The sequence below is a fragment of the Abrus precatorius genome, unplaced genomic scaffold (genome assembly GCF_003935025.1).
Source record: "Abrus precatorius isolate BTA unplaced genomic scaffold, Abrus_2018 Scaffold8, whole genome shotgun sequence".
In the NCBI taxonomy this organism is placed as follows: domain Eukaryota; kingdom Viridiplantae; phylum Streptophyta; class Magnoliopsida; order Fabales; family Fabaceae; genus Abrus; species Abrus precatorius.
This window is the reverse complement of record NW_020874428.1, coordinates 27,544,393-27,567,161: the sequence shown is the minus strand read 5'-3', so window position 1 is coordinate 27,567,161 and position 22,769 is coordinate 27,544,393. Positions and strand designations below refer to the sequence as shown.

At 34.7% G+C, this 22,769-nt stretch overlaps 4 protein-coding genes across 6 annotated transcripts; 1 reads left to right on the top strand and 3 right to left on the bottom strand.

Moving 5' to 3' along the window:
* Positions 1-496: 496 nt before the first annotated feature.
* LOC113845893 (pentatricopeptide repeat-containing protein At1g08070, chloroplastic-like) lies at positions 497-3,719 on the top strand. The gene is made up of 2 exons (XM_027473574.1): positions 497-2,442; positions 2,982-3,719. Exon 1 carries the CDS (start codon positions 502-504, stop codon positions 2,344-2,346), a length of 1,845 nt encoding a protein of 614 aa, XP_027329375.1. The 5' UTR covers positions 497-501; the 3' UTR covers positions 2,347-2,442; positions 2,982-3,719.
* LOC113845894 (chlorophyll a-b binding protein 151, chloroplastic) lies at positions 2,889-4,366 on the bottom strand. Its single transcript, XM_027473575.1, has 2 exons — positions 4,067-4,366; positions 2,889-3,718 (listed from the first exon to the last, which is right to left on the bottom strand). Exons 1-2 carry the CDS (start codon positions 4,210-4,212, stop codon positions 3,067-3,069), a joined length of 798 nt encoding a protein of 265 aa, XP_027329376.1. The 5' UTR covers positions 4,213-4,366; the 3' UTR covers positions 2,889-3,066.
* Positions 4,367-7,060: 2,694 nt separating this feature from the next.
* Positions 7,061-11,111, bottom strand: LOC113846849 (putative calcium-transporting ATPase 13, plasma membrane-type). 2 transcript variants are annotated; one of them, XM_027475540.1, is made up of 2 exons: positions 10,304-11,111; positions 7,061-9,983 (listed from the first exon to the last, which is right to left on the bottom strand). In XM_027475540.1, the coding sequence occupies exons 1-2, from the start codon at positions 10,721-10,723 to the stop codon at positions 7,275-7,277; spliced, it is 3,129 nt and encodes a 1,042-aa protein (XP_027331341.1). In that variant the 5' UTR covers positions 10,724-11,111; the 3' UTR covers positions 7,061-7,274. The 2 variants fall into 2 exon arrangements, with proteins under 2 accessions (XP_027331341.1, XP_027331343.1); XM_027475542.1 differs by having other exon boundaries at positions 7,194-9,956; positions 10,304-10,793.
* A 2,486-nt stretch (positions 11,112-13,597) lies between these two features.
* On the bottom strand, positions 13,598-22,466 carry LOC113847280 (nuclear pore complex protein NUP133). 2 transcript variants are annotated; one of them, XM_027476277.1, is made up of 8 exons: positions 22,204-22,466; positions 21,971-22,095; positions 20,032-21,849; positions 18,472-19,190; positions 18,237-18,389; positions 15,794-16,130; positions 15,181-15,251; positions 13,598-14,396 (listed from the first exon to the last, which is right to left on the bottom strand). In XM_027476277.1, the coding sequence occupies exons 1-8, from the start codon at positions 22,383-22,385 to the stop codon at positions 13,845-13,847; spliced, it is 3,957 nt and encodes a 1,318-aa protein (XP_027332078.1). In that variant the 5' UTR covers positions 22,386-22,466; the 3' UTR covers positions 13,598-13,844. The 2 variants fall into 2 exon arrangements, with proteins under 2 accessions (XP_027332078.1, XP_027332079.1); XM_027476278.1 differs by lacking the exon at positions 18,237-18,389 and having other exon boundaries at positions 13,700-14,396.
* Between the last annotated feature and the right edge of the window lie 303 nt (positions 22,467-22,769).

Here is a 22,769-nt window from a genome sequence, read left to right as displayed (position 1 = left end):
TTAAAAAGAGGTAACATTTTCATCATTTATAATGAATATTTTTATATTAAATGAGTTTAAATCAAAAAGGTTAAATGTAAGAAAAATCTTACCACATAATTAAACATGAATTCTTACAAGTATTCTTATTTAAAATCATTTTTAAAAATCTTATCGTTGAAGAGAGAAAACTTAGGTTGAACTAATTTTAAGCTTAAATATGTATTTTAATTTTAGTTCTTATAATTTTTTAAATTTTAATTAATATACTTTTAGTTCTTAATTAATATAATGTGTTAATTTTTGTGTCATATATATTATTTTCTTAAAATTGCAGTAACGAAAGAAATCAAAATTAACTATTTAATAAAAATGTAAAAAAGTAAAATCAAAATATAATATTTTTTAGTAAAAAGTTAATATTTTTAATTATCTACCTTTGGTAAAAAAAAAAAAAAACTGAAGTTAACATTTTTTATATATAAATTAATTTTTAAGAGCTTAATTATGGATTCCATGACAATGCAGACACCATTCTCCTCTCTCTATCCTCAACGCGTCTCTTCTTGGAACCTCGCCATCTCCACCCACCTTCACAACCACCGTTCACACCACGCGCTTCTTCTCTTTCGCCAAATGCTTCACCACCACCTTCCCGACTCCTTCACTCTTCCCTGTGTCATCAAGGCATGTGCTCGCCTCAACGCCATTCCCGAAGGAAAACAGTTCCATGCCCTTCTCCTCAAAATTGGCTTTGCTTCCGACAAGTTCGTGCAGAGTAGTTTGCTCACCATGTACGCTAAATGGGGTGACATGGTTTTGGCTAGGCGAGTGTTTGATCTTATGCTTGATAAGGATGTTGTGTCTTGGAATTCTCTGATTGATGGGTATGCTAGAAATGGGAATGTCGAACTGGCAATGAAGCTGTTTGATGAAATGCCCCACAGAGATGCCTTTACTTGGACTGCTTTGCTTGATGGGTTATGCAAATGCGGCAATGTTGAGGCTGCGAGAGAGATATTTGATCAAATGCCTAGCAAGAGTTTGGTTTCTTGGAATGCCATGATTGATGGGTATATGAAGTCTGGTAAAACAAAATTGGCTCGGCGATTGTTTCGCCAGATGCCGGCGAGGAATCTGGTAAGTTGGAACACGATGATAGCCGGAAACCAGCGCAATGGGTGTTTTTTTGAAGCTTTGGAGTTGTTTGAAGAATTGTTGGAAGAAGGGCTTGTGCCTAGCCATGTTACTATGCTCAGTGCTCTTTCTGCTGTTTCGGGTTTGGCTGTTTTTGGTAATGGAAGATGGATTCATTCGCTCATGGTTAAGCAAGGTTTTGAATTGGATGGCGTGCTTGGTACGTCACTGATAGAAATGTATTCCAAGTGTGGCAGCATAGAGAGTGCTATTACTGTTTTCAAAGAAATTGCTAACAAGAAATTGGGGCACTGGACTGCTATAATTGTGGGGTTAGGAATGCATGGTTTGGCTGATCAAGCTCTTGAACTATTTTCTGAAATGCGTAGCATTGGAATGAAGCCACATGCTATAACTTTCATTGGAGTGTTGAATGCTTGTAGTCATGCAGGCTTAGTAGACGAGGGAAGCCGAATTTTTCATATGATGATAAATGAGTATAAAATTGAACCCACGGTTGAACATTATGGTTGCTTTGTCGATCTTCTATGTCGAGCTGGGCATCTTGAACGGGCAAAAAGTGTCATTGAGAGCATGCCAATGAGACCAAACAAAGTCATTTGGATGAGTTTGCTTGGTGGTGCTAGGAACCGTAGAAACTTGGAAATTGGTGAATATGCAGCTCGTAATTTGATTAAGGCGGATCCAGATGCTACTGGGTGTTATACTGTACTTTCTAACATGTATGCCGCAGCGGGGAAGTGGGATAAAGTTTCACTAGTAAGAGAAATGATGAAGAGGAGAGGAGTGATAAAGGATGCTGGATGCAGCTTCATTGAGCACAGAGGTCAACTCCATCGGTTTATTGTGGGTGATAAATCACATCCCCAAACCGAGGATATATATGCTAAGTTGAGGGAGATGAGGGAGAAACTGAAACTGGTGGGACATGTTCCTGACACAAACCAAGTTCTGCTAAATATTGAAGACGAGAAAGAAAAAGAATCTGAACTAGAGAACCACAGTGAGAGGTTGGCGATCTCATTTGGTCTCATCAATATGGAAAGCAGAACACCTATTCGCATTATAAAAAACCTTCGAGTCTGCAATGATTGCCATGTAGTTACTAAACTCCTCTCTGCTATCTATGATCGTGAAATTATAGTGAGAGATAATAGCCGTTTCCATCATTTCAAAAATGGATCATGTTCTTGCAATGACTTTTGGTGACTGCCATTCCATTAGTATGTCATGGATCTTTGGGCAGCTTTTGACACACATCACTGGAGTTCCCAGCCTCCCTGCTGAGATGTCAGTTTCGAAAAGGTTATTTATAGCTATGTAATTGAAATTTATCATGGCCTCTTTTTCACTTGATAAAGATAATCTTGATGAATATGCGCCATCATTTGTATATAATGTACTACTCCCAGTGTCATTTTCTTTGTGTATAATCCCCGGAAGTGATAATTATGGTCTTTCAGTTTTAACTGGCATCTTCTGTTCATTTTAAGGTTTCTGCATTTTCAAAATTATCTTCGAGTTTAAGCGAAAAATCTAACCTTGATTGTCAAACAAATGATAGACAAAGTTCAAAAGTTTAAATTTCTGCATATGGTTGGGTTTAACCTTCACATAGTTCAGGAATTTTTTTTATTTACAGTGGAGGCCTTCAACATGTTTTCAATATTTGAACTAATTAATATTAGTGGGAAGGAGGTTCCGGTTTTGGGAAAAAGCAGAAATCATAAATTTCAACACAATCGTAACAGTGTTCCGAATTCATGCGTAAGCGTTGATATTTCTGGGGATCCATATTTCTATTACATAATATGGTGCTCATACAGATTCTTCTGCTCGTGTAGTTACATTAGTGAAAATGGAGTTAAACACAAAGGAACTGCACACGGGAGCAGAAGATTGCAGCTGAAAAGACACATCTTGGTATCCTCATTGTCCAGGGACAAAGCTAGTGGCATAAGCCCATGCATTGTTGGTAACTGGATCAGCAAGATGGTCGAAAAGGTTCTGAATAGGGCCCTTGCCAGTAACAATAGCCTGAACGAAGAAACCAAACATGGAGAACATTGCCAACCGGCCATTCTTGAGTTCCTTCACCTTCAACTCTGCAAATGCATCAGGGTCATCAGCCAGACCAAGTGGGTCAAAGGCACCACCTGGGTAAATTGGGTCTAGTCCTTCACCAAGTGGTCCTCCACCAACCCTGTAGCCTTCAACAAATCCCATGAGCACAACCTGAGAAGCCCAGATTGCAAGGATGCTCTGAGCATGAATAAGGTTTGGGTTGCCTAAATAGTCAAGGCCACCCTCAGAGAAGATCTGGGCACCAGCCTTGAACCACACTGCCTCACCGAATTTGACACCATTCCTTTCAAGGATTTCTGGGAAGGTACAGCCCAGTGCACCAAGCATAGCCCATCTGCTGTGAATTACCTCAAGCTCACGGTTCCTGGCAAAGGTCTCAGGGTCAGCTGATAATCCAGCTGTGTCCCAGCCGTAGTCACCAGGAAATTCACCAGTCAAGTATGATGGAATCTGGTCAGAGAAGGGACCCAAGTACTTGGGACGGTCAGGGCCATACCTGTTTTTGACAACATGTCATGCAAAATCAGATTTTTAAACAAATTGTCAGGACCTCACTTCATATGTTAGCACAGTTTGTGATTATTATTATTTTTTTATCTTTACACGACAATATAGTAACTACGTATCACGAGCTATTAAGCTTTATATAATCTATTATGCCAGCAAAATTACTGGCTTTCAAGTTAACCCCATATCGCTGAGAATTATTAATTATGTTCTCTGTGACATGGGGATGAAGGAGTGTTAAAAATCATAAATACTAAAATATCAAATTAAAAAAATACTAACATTTTGTTAGTTAACTACTGGGAAGGCTAATATTTACTGCAATTGAACAACTCACCAAATGCTGGGCGGAGTACTCTTCACGGTACGGCGCATGTTGAAGCGACCTTTGCCTGAGCCTCCGGTCTTCCGGACGAGCTCATTTGCCTGCTTCAAAGCAGTCTGACCAGCGAATGCTGATTGCTGAATAGCAGAGGTGGCCATGATTGTGTTAGGCTTCTTGCACTTTGGTACTCCCTTTGTTGCTAGCTAGTGTTGTGCTACGGGAAGAAGCCTACAAAGGTTTATAGAAGTGTGGGGAGAGGCCACGGTGGAAATCATATGATATTGTGGATGAGGATATGCACAAGTCAGCAACATTTCATTGGTGCCGGATTTGGATGTGGATTCTCAAGCTGATATTTTGCGATGGTAAAGTGGCTCTCCTTCTGCCATGTGGATACAAAGATCTACTTGCTCAGATGTTTTAGAGAGGGTGAATGTAAGCCACACAAATCAGGTCCACCAAAGTTTTGGAAGAAAAAATAAAACTTGGAAGAGTTTGGGCTGGGCTGATGTTACTACAGCGCAAACCCATTGCCCATCACATCCTTTTTTTAAAATTACTTGTTGCTAGTGAAAAAAGCTTCTGAAACCACACAATTCAGAATAAACAAGAGCAAAGAGGCGACTAACACCTCAACCTCAAGAACACAAGGTGGCAGCTCACCCTTGCTAGATTACAAATTTGGCTTATGTGGGAATTATACCTTAGGATTTTAATAAGCAAACAGTGAAAAAACTGGTGAAAAAAAAATCATGAATGAAGTTTTAGTCTGAAACTCAGTACATTATTGGTTTTTTAATCCTCAATAATATCATAACCAAGACCAACTGTATTTACGTGAAATTTAGCATAATTAAGAGAAAAACAAAATCTGTTGGCCTAAAAGAAAGAGAAAAATAAAGCCCCTTAAATAAAGTTAGAAACAATAAAAATGGTGAAAATGTTCTATTTAAACCTCCAATAGCACAAAAATTAAGTAAAAAAAATTGTTTAAGTGAACAATAGACGTAATTAAAACAAAAAACTGATCCTGAAAAAAAATATTTTGTTTTGCCAGTATATAGTTTTTCATATATAGCATATCTCTTAATTATCGTATTACTATAAATTAAAAATTCAGAAGGGTATTGAATTTCGATTAAAGACCTCATTCAGAAGTTTCACTAGTTTTTATTTAGGTTTAAATATGTAACGGGCTCTTGATGATATTATGATTTTTAATTTCAGTTTCTATAAAAAATTATTTGATTTTAGTCCTAATATTTAATACAAAAAGCATGGTTTTTGCGGCTCTCGCCAAGAACTAATTCCACATTCTTTATATATATATATATATATATATATATATATATATATATATATAATACTAAAATAGAATAATTTTTTTATAAAAACTAAAATAAAAATATATATTTTCAGAAACTAATAATTTATTTAAAATTTTTATTTTATAGTCACACACATGACAATTACATGAAGTGTCACTTTATTATAGGTTCAATTTCATGATAAACTCTACATTTGGTCACAAGTCTACTATAGAATTTTATAATATGTAACTACTGAATAATTTTAAATTATCTTTTAGATAGTTTATATGTTGCCACATGTAGGATTGACCATGAAAAAGTCTATTAAAACATAATTCTTCCATGAATTTTTTTATGATTTACTTAATAGATGGTATTTTTATTAAAAAAATACACAATAAAAATTAATAACTAAAAATATTTTATTAAAATTCATAACATTGAATATTATTAACATATTAAATTCTATAATTTTTAATATATATATATATATATATACACACACACGCGCGTTAACACATTAATTTTTTTATTATTATTATCATAAGACATTTTAAGATAATTTTGATAAGTGATACGCGGAATCTGGATATGTGGTACGCGTTTAGGGATGGAGCACATGAGCACAAGCAAGAAGTTGTAGTGAAATTATGTGTAGAATTGTAAATGATGGTGGAAAGAAGTTTAATTATTTATATTCATTCACAGGTAGTACAATCAACTCACAGACTATAAACAAAGGTTCTACTAACAAATGATTAAATGCATATCAACATATTTTTAAGATTTTAAACTCTTTAAAAAAATTTAATTACCAAGGCAAATACATTTTTTAATTATAATAAAAGAGAGTATTTTAAACAATGCAACTAATAAAGATATTTAGATTGAAAAATAATTTAAAGAGTTAAAAAAATGTAAAAATCAAAGAAATCACATAATTAATTTATATGAAGAAAAGTATGAGGCCTTAATTTTTTCTTGTGTTTAACTGTATATTTTTCGATTCAATTTTATTTAATTATATTAAAACAATTATCAATCTTTTACCGATTATTGCAATTATTTAATAATCATATAATAACAGTAGTCTTTTTATCTAAATGTTATCTTAATGATCATAAATATTTTACCAAATAAATAAAAATATTAATAAATATTAGATTTTTAAAACTTATTTTAATAATTAAAAGTTTAGACTTTTCTTAACTCTTAAATTTAAATTATTTCTTAATTTTATTTACCTATTAATAGTATAACTGTGTATTAATTAAATAACGAATATTTATCTTTGAATGATCAATTAAAGAATAATAACATAAAAAAAATTACAAATAACAAATAACATCAACGTTGCACAGTTAAATTAAAGTTTAAAAACAGGTTATATCACAAAAATTCACATCAGTCTTATAATAATTCGATTTTATTACGTATAATTATAAAACTAAATACAAAATGTTGATATAATGAAAGAAGAACTACGTGACTGATCTGCTATGAAAAGAGGAATTGGTCAAATGTACGATGTTAAGTGTGTAAGATTCTTTAAACGTAGAATTCAAAAAATAATGATTTGATCTAAAATATATATAATTTACTCTAAAGTATATATTTTATCCATAAGAAATACATAATTGCTTGTTCTTAAATTTAAACTTTAAATTTAGATTTAAAATTTACTCATTCTTGGTTTATTTCAACTATTTTTTATTATTTAAATCTTTTAAATAAAACTGTATTGTTATCACGTCTTACCAAAAATAAAAATAAAAAAAATAAAAAAAAGTTAAAATATCGTAAAGTGGTAGAATGACATTCTGAAAAAACAGCACTATGCTATGCATTGACTACAAAGGTATATTACAAGAAACTGACTAAATCATTGGGCGTGTCGAGTTACCCCACCACTAACGAAATGCCATTTTTATGCCAAAATGGCCAAATATTAGGCCTAAAGGGAACAAGAGGAACATCAGAAATGGAAAAGCTGGATAAAGATAGAAGGAAGGTGAAGTCATTGATTGTGAAGCAGAATTGGTACTGAGAATAAATGCAAGTATCCTCTCCAAGAGCCATGCAAATACCCATGAAAAAGCACCAACTAGCACACAAATAGCCCATCCAGTAGCATTCAGCCGCATGCAATCGGATAAGCCTTTTGCATACTCAATCATCAGCACCTGCATGAGCAAACAACCACCAAAAGCTACTAAAAAATAGTAGTTCTGAAGAACAATCTGAGTGTGTTTCAGTTTCAACAACTGCATCGTGTTGAGTTGATTAGCGAGCTGACATAATAGGAATGTGTTGAAGATCATGGTTTTTCTAACGTGTTTTTCCCTGTCCATAACATGTCCCCCGAACTCAAGTATTATAGACACAGAAACCTGATATAAAACCTGAATAACAATGTTTTTCCAGATTTCTTTGGTTATAATTGACTGATTTCTACACTGAGATGGTTTTTTGGCAAGTTGTTCCTCGCTAGTTAACTCCATTACCATCATTTGGCCACCCAGAATGTTCATTACAACATTAACCCAAATCAACTGGAATGCTGTTAGAGGGGAATCTCCAGTAGATATTGTTGTAATCAAGGATATGACTAACCCTGATATGGTACATGTCAGTTGAAGTTGAATGAACTTCTGAATATTGTGGTATATACTCCTACCAGCCTTCACAATTGGTTCCAATGCACAAAAACATTGCATAGATATACCGAAACAATCTCTATCCACTATTCTTCCTAGAGAATCATGAACTATCCCTACATCAGCTTCCTCCAGAATAGAAGTATGATTAGTCATCATCCTTGTTCCAATGAATGCAACCACCTCACCATTCTTCTGCCATTCCTGTATCATGAGAAGTAGGTCTTTAAGATGGAAGCTTCCCATTACGAGGACTCCATCCATTTTGTGTAATCTAGCTTCCTCATTCAAATCTTGAAGTTCTTCTCCTTCAAGCTCAATACCATCTGGTGGCACTTCTATTCCAAGTTCACAAGCTATGCCTTTCACTGCCAAGATGTCATCATCTCTCGAGATCAGTTTGATCTGTACTGTTTTTCTGAGATTTTCCAAAGCTGGTTTTATAGATTTTTGACAAGTGCTTTTGATACCTATCACTCCTAACAAGATCAACTCATCTTGCTCAAGTTCTTCAGCATCTGTTTTTCTATAAGCAAAAGCAATTGACTTAAGGCCATCATCCTCCATCTCTTTAATCACTTGCCCAAATTTGATTTTCTGGTTTTCCATGGCATGGCATGCCCCTTCACTATCATAGTATGATGAACACTTCTCTAATATGGTGGATGCTGTCCCACTCCAGTGCAAGTGTAGTACTTGTTCATTGCACCTAATTTCTCTGGCCAAAACTCTACTGCATTCTTTGTCAGAATCCAGTTTGCTGTGCTTAACAATGACAAATTTTTCTGTGAAAGATTTCATGTCCATTTCCCAATTTGTTTTGGCCCAAGAAACAAGTGGATGGCACATAGGGGTAAGAGAAAGCTCTGGATTAAGAACTGATAAACCAACTCCTTGTTTAAGCATGTCAAGCACAACTTGATCTGTTTCTGCTTCCTCAACCTTGCTCATGATATCTTTCTCCCCCATCCATATTCTGCTAACTTCCTTTGGATTAGACATGAGCCCACCTGACGCATCAATACAGATCACAGTTACCAACCCCATTGTTGGAAAAGATGATAAATCATTAAGAACTGCTTCTTGGTTTGACACTACCCTATCAATCTGGCACTTGAGAGAAATTGTAACCATAAGTGGCATTCCATGTTGCACAAATAGTATTGCGAAAGTAACAAGACCTGTTAAAATGGAAACCCTTCCGTGTGGTCTCAAAAAAACTCTCTCAAGGATTTCCATCAACAAGCCAACTGAGACCTTCCCCTTCATTTCTGGCAAGCCACTATTCCCCCCATCCTTTAGACAGATTAGGCGAATGAACACCACAAGGGTAATCACTACAGAGATCAAAAGAGCAGACTTGTCAATGTAAGAAATAGGCTTTTCAATTAGAGTCTCCAACAAGCCTCCCCTTTTTGGATTATAACTCAGAGAACTTCCAACTGATGTTACAAGCATCCATCCTTGGCCCCTAATCACCTTTGAACCGGATACAAGAAATGGGTTTCCCCTTTTACTTTTTGTTGCCTCAGCTAGCTCAAGAATGTCATCACTTACAAGCAAACCATCTGCAGGAACCTCATCACCTTGCCTCAGGCACACCTTGTCAAGCACCATAATATCAGATAATGGAACCCCCTCTAGGGACTCTTCACCTCTTTCAACAGTGAACTCCAACTTGTTCCTTCTCTTTGCCAGTTTCAACATTTTTCTCTCACGCCAAAAGTTTGCTACTGAATTTCCTCCAACCAGCAGGAAAACAGAAAAAACTATAGCAAAACCATCATGCCAACCATATTTAGGTCCCTCCTGCTTCAACTCTATGGCGAAGGACAACCCCGCCGCGATCAACAACATCAAAATTGTGTAACCATTGCATTTGCAGTTCATCAACAAAAAGCTACAAAAGCTTGTTCCAAGAATCGGTATTGTGGACTCCAACATATTTCGGTTCCCATCACCCTGCTCATACAACCAAAATCCCATTAAAAAATAAGTACATCTTTCTTATGCAGCCAAAACAACAGTTAGTAGATCCACATATCCTTCATAGTTTAATAAACTTAAAACCAAGCATTAAGATAATTTAGTTTAGCGTTAAAACAAAAGTGATCCACCAAATATCATAACGACCAACACGTCACGTGGATGAAAAATCAAACGGGTCTCTTTTTTTTTTTTTTTTTCTCCTTTTCATACACACGCACACACGTTATTTTTATTTAATGGTTGAAGAAAAGTTCATCGGAGCAATGAATATGAGGAGGGTAGTAGGTTGATACCTCAGAGTGTTGACGTTGACGAAGAAGAACCGAGGAAATGAGGTCGACCCCACCAAGATTATGAAGCGATTTCAAGTCCTCCTCCTTCACAATTCGCTCAATGTTTTTCCTAATGTGCCCTTCGGCATCTTCTTCTTCTTTCACCTCTTCGGTATCAGGGGCTACATCAATTGCAACACAAGATTTGACAGAGGAGGTTCTAGCAGGAGGCTCAGATGCAGGCAATGAGGTGTATGGTACCGAAGAAAGTGGTGATGGTGGAGACTCATAGTTACCACGCTTCGTCAGAGAGATGACGATTCCTGTGGCTGTGTATAATACGCGCCATTTCTTCCTGTACTTGCTGCTGAGGAGTATGGTGGTGGCACCAACTTCAATGTTGGCGCCCCCTGAACAAGTGCTTGCTTGGGTTTGAGACATGTTTGTGTGTTGTGACGGCTAAGTTGTTGTTTTGGACAACAAGAACCAGAATATGATTGCAACTACCTCTTTTCCTATTTCTCAAACTGAACAAATCTACGTTCACTATAAACACGTGCTCTCAAGAGACCATAATGGCTTGGGTGTTATCACAAAAAAGGCAACTCTTGGACTATATAGGGAAAATTTTAAAACTTGAGCCTCGATATTATGGCATCGTTTTATGACACACCCTCTTTCATTCTTTGTTTTCCCCTGAATCACACAACTAGACTGAGAATAATGATTGGGATGAATAATGATCTATGAAAATTATAAGCTCAAATGAGAGAGAATAGAAAGGCTAAGCTCAAATGAGAGTGATGATTTCAATTCGAATAAGAAGGGTAACATTTATAAGCTAATTCAAGGGTATAAATGGTATTTGGAAGTAACAAAATTGGCACAAAACTCACCTATGACGCGGTTTACACGCGTAGCATTTGTGGAAAAATGGTGCATTTCGTTGCATAAGCAATTGTACAGGCAATTTACACACTCATTTTTTCTTTTTCATGCACTATACATACTGTAGTGGCCCGGAGAGAAACATTACTAGGACACATACAATTTCACTGTTGAGATTAATTTTTTTAATTATATCTATTTTAATTGTTGAATCACATACATAAGTATTTTTATTTCTATATTCAAATGATTCAATTGATATTCGTATTTTTCCATCCTCCGTGTAATTACAATGGCAAAACGTGATTGATTATCGTCACGTATTAACAAAATTATAAAATTTTGTTTGACGTTATAAATATCATTATTAAAAGAAATAATAAATTTGTTTAAAGAATAAAACTAAAAAGGGTACTCAGAAAAAGAATTAAAAATTAGGTTAACTTTTGTTTGCTACTCAAAAGTCTAACACGTTTATAAGCGTTGACTGTTCTTATTTTTAATAATAAATGTCGACATTTTTAGTTTGTACAAAAAATATCCACCAATTTAATGATAAATTCTTTTTGAATTAGAGATATTACTGTCTTCCCCTAATAAAATTAACATTTTCTAATTAGAATGTTTGAAGAGCCCAACCTTCTATTAATTGTATTTCACTTGTTAGATCAACATTTTATTTTTATTTTTGAAAAACCAAGCAACTTCATTTTGAACACTAACGAAATAACAGTTATTAGATCGTTTTTAAATTATTTCTTTTAATTAAAAAGAACAAACACACACACACTCGTTAATATTCATGCACTAATTGACTAAGCACATGAAATATAATACGGCCAATTTATCTTTGATGAAATAAAAACCTAAAGAGTAATAAAACATAAGTGAATACTAAACATTTCCCAAAAACATAAGTGAATCTTGCGTAATAAAACCTTACGATTCGTCTATTACCATTATCAGTTACTGATAATCTATTTTATAAGCATATAAAACTCGAGACACGAACTTTAATTAGGATTACCTCAGTGTCCTGAATTCTGTCTTCTAATTACGTAGACAAAATTTAAACATCTCTCTCCTCAGTTGTTGTCTCTCTTTTAACTTTCTTAACAACTCTTAATCTCTCTTGCATCTGTTGTCTTTTTCATTACTCTTTCTAAACTGTCCATTGACTTCACAAAATAACTCAACATTGACTTTCATTACTCTTTCTTCCGAACATCCTTATTTTGAACAGATTTTGGGAATAAGACAGTAAATGATAAAAGATTGGAATTTGGATAACCATAAATCAGTCAGAAGATATGTAAATAAATAATTTATCCGCCTTTCCCCAAGAAAGAAAAGAGAGATGAAATATTAAAAGCAACATATATACAGGCATTGAAAACAATGCAGTACACTGTAAATCAACTGCATATATGTTACTGAATCTTTCGCACTTTATTTTTCGTCTTACAGAATTGAGTTGATGATATAAGAAACCCCTTTACTGCAAATATGTTACTCAGTATAACCTTTTTTTTGTCAACATTACTCAGCGTAACGTGAATTACTAGAATTCTTAAAAACTTGTTTGATTTGTCTTTGGAAACCTCCATTCTCAAGAATAGATTTTTTTCCTTTACAAAAGTCACGTTTAAGACACTTTAGAATGAAACAAAGTTTCTTCATCATCCAATCAAAAACCAAACGAAATCCAAGACCTTTTTTCTCGCATTACATAACGTTGACCTGGAAGTGACAATGAAATATAACTCTACATCCTCTCCATGTTTCCCTTTTTCATTTTTGTGCTCACACTCAAATTTTTTAATCATATTTGTCATTTCTGTTTTAAGATTAATTAAAGAAAAAAAAAGCCCAAGACACGGAATAAATTCAATAATAATAATAATAATAATGATAATAATAATAATAATGCCTCTTACAAGATACATTTGTTAAAATCAATAATAGAAATAAAGTTAGTTATTTTATTGTTGTCTAAGCATATCCAAAAATATTTAATCATCTAAAATTTAAATAAAGTTATGATCATTTGAAAATTCATGATTTTTTTTATTTGATCTTTATTTTTTAAAATTTAATCCCTCCTAATTAATAATTCATTTTTACTTGATCCTTCTATTAATATTTTGTTAATTTATTTCTTTCTTTATTTAAATAACACTTAAATTAGCGCATATAATTTGCTCAATATATTATATAAATAAGGTGTCATTAACAGCATCACATATTTCATACTTTAGAATGAAATTTTATTTATGAAATTAAAATTTAAAAATATAAAAGGAATGAAAAATATAAATATTACATCCATTATATGTCTTATTATGAGTCATAGGTAGATACTAAAAAAATTAATGAATTATTAACAAAGGAACCATATAAAAGAATGATTTTTGAAAGACTTGTGTAGAAAAAATAAAAAGTGAGATCCAGGAATGGTGTTAGTATCATATACAATAAGCATTTCTCTTATAATATTGGCGTATTTGTACTACTTAGACTTCCATCCAACACCATTACTGATAATCATCCATGGTTAAGTTGTGAATGCAATGCCTACAAAAGAGAAACGAACACAACTGCATTCCCCCCATGTCTTGCTAGTACAAAACCTATACCAGTTTGTATTACAGTTAGCAATAATCTTTTGGCCACGCTATTCCATAGGCGAAGGCCCTTCTTCTATTCTGATATCACCATGATGCTCACTGCCCAACATGATTGCCATTAGCATAAGCTTGCCTGCGACTGGATAATCCTTGTGCTGCATTAATATTTTTTCAACTGAAGAACTCATATCCCCCAGAATAGAAGTCTCCATGTTTTCTTGCCTCAAGGGCAACACTTGGTCAAACCCTTCTTCAAAAGTTTCATTTTGGGGTCCGTAACACCTGTTTGAAGCCTGGAAAAGTATAGTATTTTTCAAGTTTTGCAGGATTTCCTCGTCACTCCATCCTTCAACTGTGTATGAATCATACAATTTACTCCAATCATCTTGACTGGCAGCATTCTTCCAGCAATCCTCCAAAAGTTTTCTGTGGATCTTCCGAAACGATGAACTGGTCCATGCAAACACATCAAAGGCCCACAATGGGAGTTCTCGTTCTTCACCATCTAGGCATAGTTTAATCAAGTCTTCTGGATGAAGCAGCTGATCTTCAACAAGTTGCTTGTCTTCAATGGAAGGGAGATGTTTCATTACTTCCTCCTGCAGGTAAAGTGTATAAATAAGAATGGATGAAGAGGAGTTTGTGCGACAACACTTGTCTATCAGTGCAAGGTTTAACAAGTTCTCACGAACCCAAAGCAAATAATGATTTCAGACCTCAAGTGGCACATAAAACAGTCACACATCGTTGCTAAACGTGTATTCTTTAAATCCTTGAGCAGCCCTTTGTTACTTGCCCTCCCACTAAACTAAAACATCTTTAGAGTGGCTTCCTTTGATTTGTCTCTTGTTATACGCTTGCATTTGTGAAATTGAGTGGGAAAATAGTCTAACTAATAGATGGAATAATGTGGATGAAGAATAAATCAAAACTGGCAAATTGCAAGATGTGCTCTAAGTACAACAACTACCGTCTCTAGAAAACACAACTGATAATTGAGCCACTTTGCCCCTTAGTAGCTCTATTGGGATTAGGTAAAAGGGTGTATAAGATAAACTTCAGGCTACTTTTAATCTCTTCATAAAGCTCACTCATGAGTTCACAATATCTTGACAACTGAACTTTTAACATTCAAGATTTCATATTTGTGTATTGGCCTATACAACTTTACAAACATTTTATATTGCTAAAATTGAAAATTCAAAGCATTTTAGCATCAGGCTCATAAGCTCTAAACATAGCAAGTTAGCTCGCAAACTTTGGCTACATGAGATCCTGGAGTTATTGATGCCTAATATTCATGCTGAAAAACAATGAATGTGATCCAGAAAATATAAGTAACCCCATGTTCAACTTTACAATATCTTAAAAAAAAATATCAACCTGTAATTTTAGAATCTTCAAATCAGCCTCAATGCGGTCCACCTTCACTTGAATACCAGCATCTTTACCAGCTGTTGAACAAAAAATGGAAACACTACTTATTACAAATACAATTAATTAGGTATCTGTTCATTAAAATAAAAGTACACATTTGGTCGTTTCCAATTGAAACAAGAAATAAAGGAAATCTGAAAATAAACAGTTAAACAACAATATTTTTCCAATGATTTAGAAATCCCAACCAAAGACAAGGATATATAAGGCAACAGGTTATGTGTAAAGCTAGGGTAAAGTCAATGCTTAAGCAATGTGACAGTTTTGCTACATCTATATTAATTAGCATTGCTGTGATTTTAAACATACAGACTGTCATTACGCCAACTTTGTAATTGATGTTATCATATGACCAAAAAAAAACCTGCATGTTATAAGATAACTGAATACTAAAAGTAGAGTCAGGAGGAGTTTAACTTCAATTTGCAGGAAGTATGAACAAAAATGAGTTCAATATCTCATAAGTTAGTCACTATCACAGTTGGAAGGAAAACATCTAAGAAAATATAAAATAACATGAAGGATCTGCATGGCGCATGACACATACACAGCAGTATACCTGCAAAGGCAGCAATTTTTGAGAGATATAAAAGTTTCTTTCTTTCAGACAATTTGAATTCTGTCTTCATATACACTGGTTCTCCCTCCTCCTCAGCAACTGAGGTTGATTGAATGTTTTGTGCGAGAGCCAATGCATGCAGTGTTTCTGAAGCAGAGGAAAACTGATGAAGGAACAAATCATGAAGCCAGAGAAGATCAGGATGCTCCTTCAGGAAAATGGATAGCTCTTCTGGAAATTCTTCCCCTAGCCTTAAAAGCTCAGAAAATTGTCTGCTTTCATGAAGTTTCTTAAAGACATAATAACTAAATCCCCCATTAGGTCCCAAGCTTTCATGCTGCACACAAACGACAGAGACATTGTTGAGAGTGAGAAAAACAACATGTAACAATGGTACTTATAGAATCTTTTAAGATTAAATCATACCAAATAGAAGTCATACAATGCCAATTTTCTGTGGAAGGCTGAGGTTCTATTCGACATTGCTGGTGTAACTGGTGTAAACCACTAGTTTAGGTTTAGGTGAATACTAGTGACTTACTTCAGGACCTTCGTCCAAAACAAGACACTTCCGCACACGCCTTTTGTTTTCAGTGTACAAAACTGATAAACTACAATTTTGAAAATTTATTCATAAGAATTTGGGAAAATTATTAGTTATTTGAGCTTATTAGTTGATCCATTCTCACCTATTTTTTCTATTTTATTGCAAAAAGAGGTAAAGAGGCTGAAGAGTATTTTTGTAACCAAAAAAAGAAATCAGATCTAAGTTATTTTTTAAGGAATTTGGAGCCTAATCATTCCCAGTTCAAAATTTGAATTTTTAAATTGAGGTTTGATATCTATTATCTATATCTTATGATTCTCTTATCTTATTTTATTATATATTTCTTGAGAGATTAATTTGACTCCTAGTACGATAAAGAGGAGTTGAAAGAAACCCAAAAAAACCTTAGACAAAGTTATTAAAAGAAACCTTTTAATTAACAAGATTTCTGAAATTTTGATTTTTGACCTAATTTAATAACGTTGTGTGATCCATGTAACTGACCTCATTTAATAAGATAAGACTTGATAGTTGTTGTTGTTGTTGTATCTCTTAAGAAATTAATTTCTAATCAAATTCTTCAATCTACTCCTCTAATTGAATCTATTCATCATCTATCTCATCTCTAGCTCTCCCTCATGAGAGGATTGGGGCTTATCAAGCATCCATAGGATCAACTTTTTATTCCTTGACATTAAAACATCTAGATACAAAGATTTTATTTTCTAGTTCTTTTCTACATAAATATGAATTATCTTTATAATTTAGTTTGATTTTATATTTTTATTAATATGAGTAATTAAATCTATAGCAAAAGACTACGATGAATTCTATTAAAATGTAAACATTATTATACTCATAATATTTGTCTCATCATTTTTATTTCATTTTTAAGAACTAATTACTCTTAATAATTCATAGTTAATTAGATAAGTTATCATACCATTGTCTAGTTAGGAGATTCATTAAATAAATTGAACTTAGGATTTCAGAAAATTAATTGAATTCTAAGTTGCTAATCATTTATTTTAACAAAGTCATTGTTTTTTTGTACTTCATTAATAATTGTCTTACATGATCATTGAAGATATTAGTAAAGAGATAAAATAATATTATCACGGTATGATCATTGAATAATGAGTACTAATAAATTTAAAATCAGTGATTAGTAGTATAATTTAGGATTAGTTCATGAAAAGATAAAAAGATTAAGAAACTTATAGGTGAAACAAAACTCTAAGTTCATTCATAATTAGTTAATCTTTTGAGTACTCCTTGAATCTATCTCTTTTTTGCTTCTCATTCATTAGCTTTCTATTTTAATTCTCCCTATTATAATATGCAATTCTATCAACTCTTTAGTTAGTCACAGTAATCATAGATTCAATAAATCTAATGTTTGTTGGAATAGTTTTTATGGGACGATACTCAGGTTTACTTAAATAATTTTTTTTTACTACTCCTAATGGATATACTTGCATAAAGGTAAAACTCACAACACATTGCATAACAGTGAGGAATTTAGTGTTAAGTTTTTGGTATACCTGGTGTACACTCATTTGCATGGTCTTTCTTTGGAAGTTCTTTCCAACAATATTTAACAGTTTAAGGAAGAAGGTAGGATAAATATGTGGCTGTGCAAATTTTGTGGGGATGCAGAGTTTGTGGATGGATAATAATGACAAGATCTATATGGAGCATTTACAGCCCCAACTATTCTAGCTATGAAATAGGACTATTACTAGGACATCCGTATGGGGTTCAGTTTAGGACTGCAAATATTTCATCTCAGTGGAATAGAAGCAAATATCTAGAAAATCATCATTGCAAATATCTAGAAAAAAGGGAATAGAAGCAATACAAGGGCACAACAAAAGGGAAAATATATACTCGTACCATAATATTTCTCAATAACTCTGAGTCATTTACATCACAGCATATTGTCCACATAACTTTGTAGCATTCATGCCGTTTAGCAATTGATAGCAGATGTGAAGTAACCTTCAAAATGGCTTCTGAATTTTGCTCTTCAGCTCCTTCAATTGAATCCTGCACAAGCAATTAATTGATCAAAATGATTGAATTCCATGCTAGGATTGCAACAATAAGGTAAGTGAAACAGAATAATAACCTTTTCAGTAGCTTGAAATTCTTTAACTTTTTGATAGAGAGACTCAAGAAGCACATCTCGCCTCTCCCAGTATTCATTTAATAGACCCCTGTGTTCTTCTTCACACTCAATTTTAGCAGTAACAGCACCAGAATATGCCTCAAGTAGTACTTCAGCTAGTTCTTCTAAATGATTATACAAATCTAATTGTGATGTTTTATCAAGCCTGGATATTTCTTTTAACAACTGAAGGAGGATAGAAGCAACACCCCAAATCCCTTTCCGTACAACAGGTTGACAATACCAAGGTGTTAAGCCTTCAGGAGGCGGATACCATAATCGATTCTCATTCTTATAGTTGAAGCATGTCTTAATTATGGTAACACATGCAGTTGACAGCTCACATGCCCTCTGGATTTGGACTCCAAATGGGTGCTCTGATTTTAAAACATGTTCTAGTTCTGCATCTAAGCAGTAAAAGAAATCTTCAAGATCGGAAACCTTGCTATAGAAAACTTCAGCATTATCTCTGTCCATCAGAAGTACAGTATTCCGCCGTGCCCTCTCACCTACTAACTGTATCATGTCCCAAAGGGCACCTGACATCTGAATATCTACGCCAGAATGGGAGGAGCCAACACTAGCTGTACGATTCTGACTAATCAGATTTTGCAGCTCTCTCAGCTGAATCATTGCAGATAACTTTTCACCATGCTCCAAGATAATTTGCAAGGAATGTCCTGACAATTGAAAAAATATAATTTAGTCATGGAATTTCCACCTATTGTTCCTTATATGTTGTTTTTTTGGTCATCTTTTTATGAACTTAAAATATTATTTTACTACCTTTATTTAATCAACTCTTTAAAAAAATGGCTGGGAAAACAAAATCATTAGCTAAATCCTAAATCAAACAAATAATCACATACAATCCCATCCTAAAGTCAAATGACAACTAGAATTGAAAATCCACATGCATACTTATCATCTAATGACAAATTCATCTAGTCAACAACTTTCAAAACTGTTTTATTGATTATTTCACTCCCTCCCTCTATAATTAAGTTTATAGTATTTTATAGTCTCACATGCAAGGCAAAGGAGACAAAAGAAGACAATTAAGCTTTTTTCATTTAGTCACAGACTCACAATTTAATCTCCTTCACACATGCTGAGGCAGAGGAGTAGATAGGTGACAAATAAGCTAATATTAGTTACACCCAATTTATAAAAATCAAAATGCTATTAGTGAAAAAACACTCCCTTCAGTTACTTATGATATTTTTCATATGAAATTGTCCCAAAAAGTGTTGACTATTTCATCATCTGCACAATAAGTGATAAATTGATGATGCAAAATCCATATATCATTTTGAGGTAGCTGATCTTTTTTTAATAAATTCAGGTCAGTCGATAAATCAAACTTATACCCACTTCACCCATGCACATCATGTACAAACTGGCTTAAAACATAAACAAACAAGTCAATTGGAAGTGATAGCATTTTAAAAGGAATGGTTTGAAGATTGAATCAAAAACATGAATTTATGGCAACTGGCAAATAAAGTACAAAAATCATACTCTGCCTAGAACACAGCTCCTCATGGCATTTGGATAAGGCCAGAAAATGAAGGAACTTTTGATGCTTCTGCTGCTTTTCCATGAGTTGGGTGGAAACAACAGCCATGGCCAAAATCTCTGCACCTCTGGTTGTTGTCCAGTGTTTAGCTAAGGTGTCAATAATTGATTTGCTCAACCGTACAAAAACATTTGTTTCTCCATCCCTTTCAAATGAACCAGAGGTTTCTAGCTTTTCAAGAGACCTGTCAACTTGCCCAGATGACAAAAATTCATTAAAAAGATGATTCAATAAAGCTTCTGATTCTTCATCTTGGGCAGTTCGGCGTGCGATGCCACTCAAAACCACCCTTTGTTTATCTCCAGTACCCCATGCTTCTGAGCTAGCCCTTCTAGGAGCAAAATTACTTGCAAATGTAAGATTTCTTATCTCTTCCTGTGCCGATCTTTCATTTGAGCTGCCTTTGCGTGATAAGCTCCGCTCAGGTGGTTCAACCCCTCCAAGTATGACAGCTTTCTCTGGTATTGCCCATATTCCTGCTTTCTCTGTTAACACAACCCAGGCGCCTTCTTCATAATCATCTGCAGAAGGAAGGATTGAAGCATCTAGTACTTTTCCAGCATCGTAGGGTAAATCAAATTGATAGAGTTGTGTAGAGTTTCTATAATAATGGGAGACAGTTGCTGTTCCATCCCCAGATATGATGACCGAAGATCCTGCCGGCTTGCCCCCTATCCGAAGCCTCATGGAAAACAAGAAGTCTTCATCTTCAACTCGAGCTTTCGGGATTACCACTTCAATAGGGGCCTTTTTCTCCAAAATCCTGTCGTTTGCAGTCTCTACCCCCAACCCTGATTTATATTGCATGGACAGAAGCGAGTACTGCATGTAGCTTGAACTGATAATCCGGTCATTGCAAAAGGTTGCAACAAGTATGGTAATCACTTTACCACGATCATCTACCTGCACATCAAGAGGCCATATTCTCTTTTGCCCAGCCAGATCCTTCTTGATGCCAACCTCGGCATCTGTTCCAACAATTTCCTGAGACCAAAGCTTTGAAATATGCATATCAGAACCAAACTCTACTCTGAAACACTGTATCTCGCGGTCTGTCAACATCAAGAATTGCCTATTTGATTCCTGGCTAGAATGCTGTGGTAAACACCATGTCAGAGACCTTGGGTACCCTACACTGCTCACAAGTTGACCTGACTCACCCCGTTGGAGAGGGAAATGCATAATATTTTCAAATACTTTCCTTCGATGAATGCTCTTAGGAGTGCATTGAAACTGCCAGAGTTCACCACTTGAGCTACACGCAAGGGCAACACATACAGAATTACAACCAGGGGCAGCAGAAGCAATCAGAGAGTTAAAAATGTGCAACCCATTTGAACTACTTCCCAGTTTACTTTGTCGGCGCTGCCTGTTGAAGGACGTTTTTCCATCAGGAGTCAAAAATGTATCCAACTCATCAGAAGATGCAAGACTTGTGACTGGATCAAGTGATCGAGAATATATGTCCGGCCAGTATATAACAGCCCGAGTGTGTCTATTACACAAAACAACAGCAGCAGAGTTGCAATGTTTTGCAACTTTATTTGTTCCCATAGACGCGGGATCACAATTAACAATGCACAGCAACCAACTACCAGCATCCTTTTTGCCAACATCAGCATCATTCAATGGAATTTCAAGAACAACACATTTCATGGAAGACGCAGGCGACAAGTAACTCCAAACGAAGACCCTGTTTCCACAAATAATCCAAGCAAGGGATGTGCTCTTGTCAATCCCGCCAGACGGGCGATCTTCAACTGCATTGCAACACAGCGTATCTCAAACACATCAAACTTCCATTTCATACTTTGAATCTGAAGGAATTAACACCCATGCTAATTGCCAACACAATTAAGTGATAAATCAAATTGTCCTCACCGGGAACTCGTTTGTGCAGCAAGGTGGCCTGCTCATCACGAACCAGTTGGGGAAACTCCCCGACAAAAACAGGTTTGGTAGGATCAGTGTCGTCCCCTTTTCCACTTGTATTAACCTGAGGAACCCTACGCAAAGGAAACAGAAATCAATCAGAAAAGCAAGAAGCAGAAAGCGAGTTTCTTTCTAGCTTTGGAGCGTCCAAAAGCGTGTTTGGTTAAGAAGCGAATGAGTACCTAGCAAGAACAGATAAGCGAGGAGCCCAGGGAGCGGGTGTGCCGGTGTTTGGGCGATTGGGGACGGCGTTATCGTTGAAGGAGGTTCGTGCTGGAGTGACCGGAGAATACAGTAGCGTGGAGCCGCGACCTTGCTCTCTCCAAGACCTCGCATTGTTCTTCTTAGTTCCACACGAAAACATGATCACTCAGTAAGTAGCACCAGATTTTAGGGTTTATGGCGTTTTCACATGAAAACATTTGAATGCAAGAGGGAAAACAGGAAAGAACAAAACATTGGTTTTTACTTCTGATTGTAATAAATATTATTCACTCACTGGGAGGGGAAGCTGATCGTGCTAACTCACCGTAATTATTATGTCATAATATAAAATTATAATTAATAATTATAAAATAAAAAATATTTATATAAAATATTTATAATAATATTTAAATTATTTTAAAATTTAAAATTAATTAATATATATTAATATTATTACTAATAAAAATATTTTATATATTATATTAAGATTTATAATATACTTTTAAATATTTATAAATTAATTTTAAAAATAAAGAAATTAGAT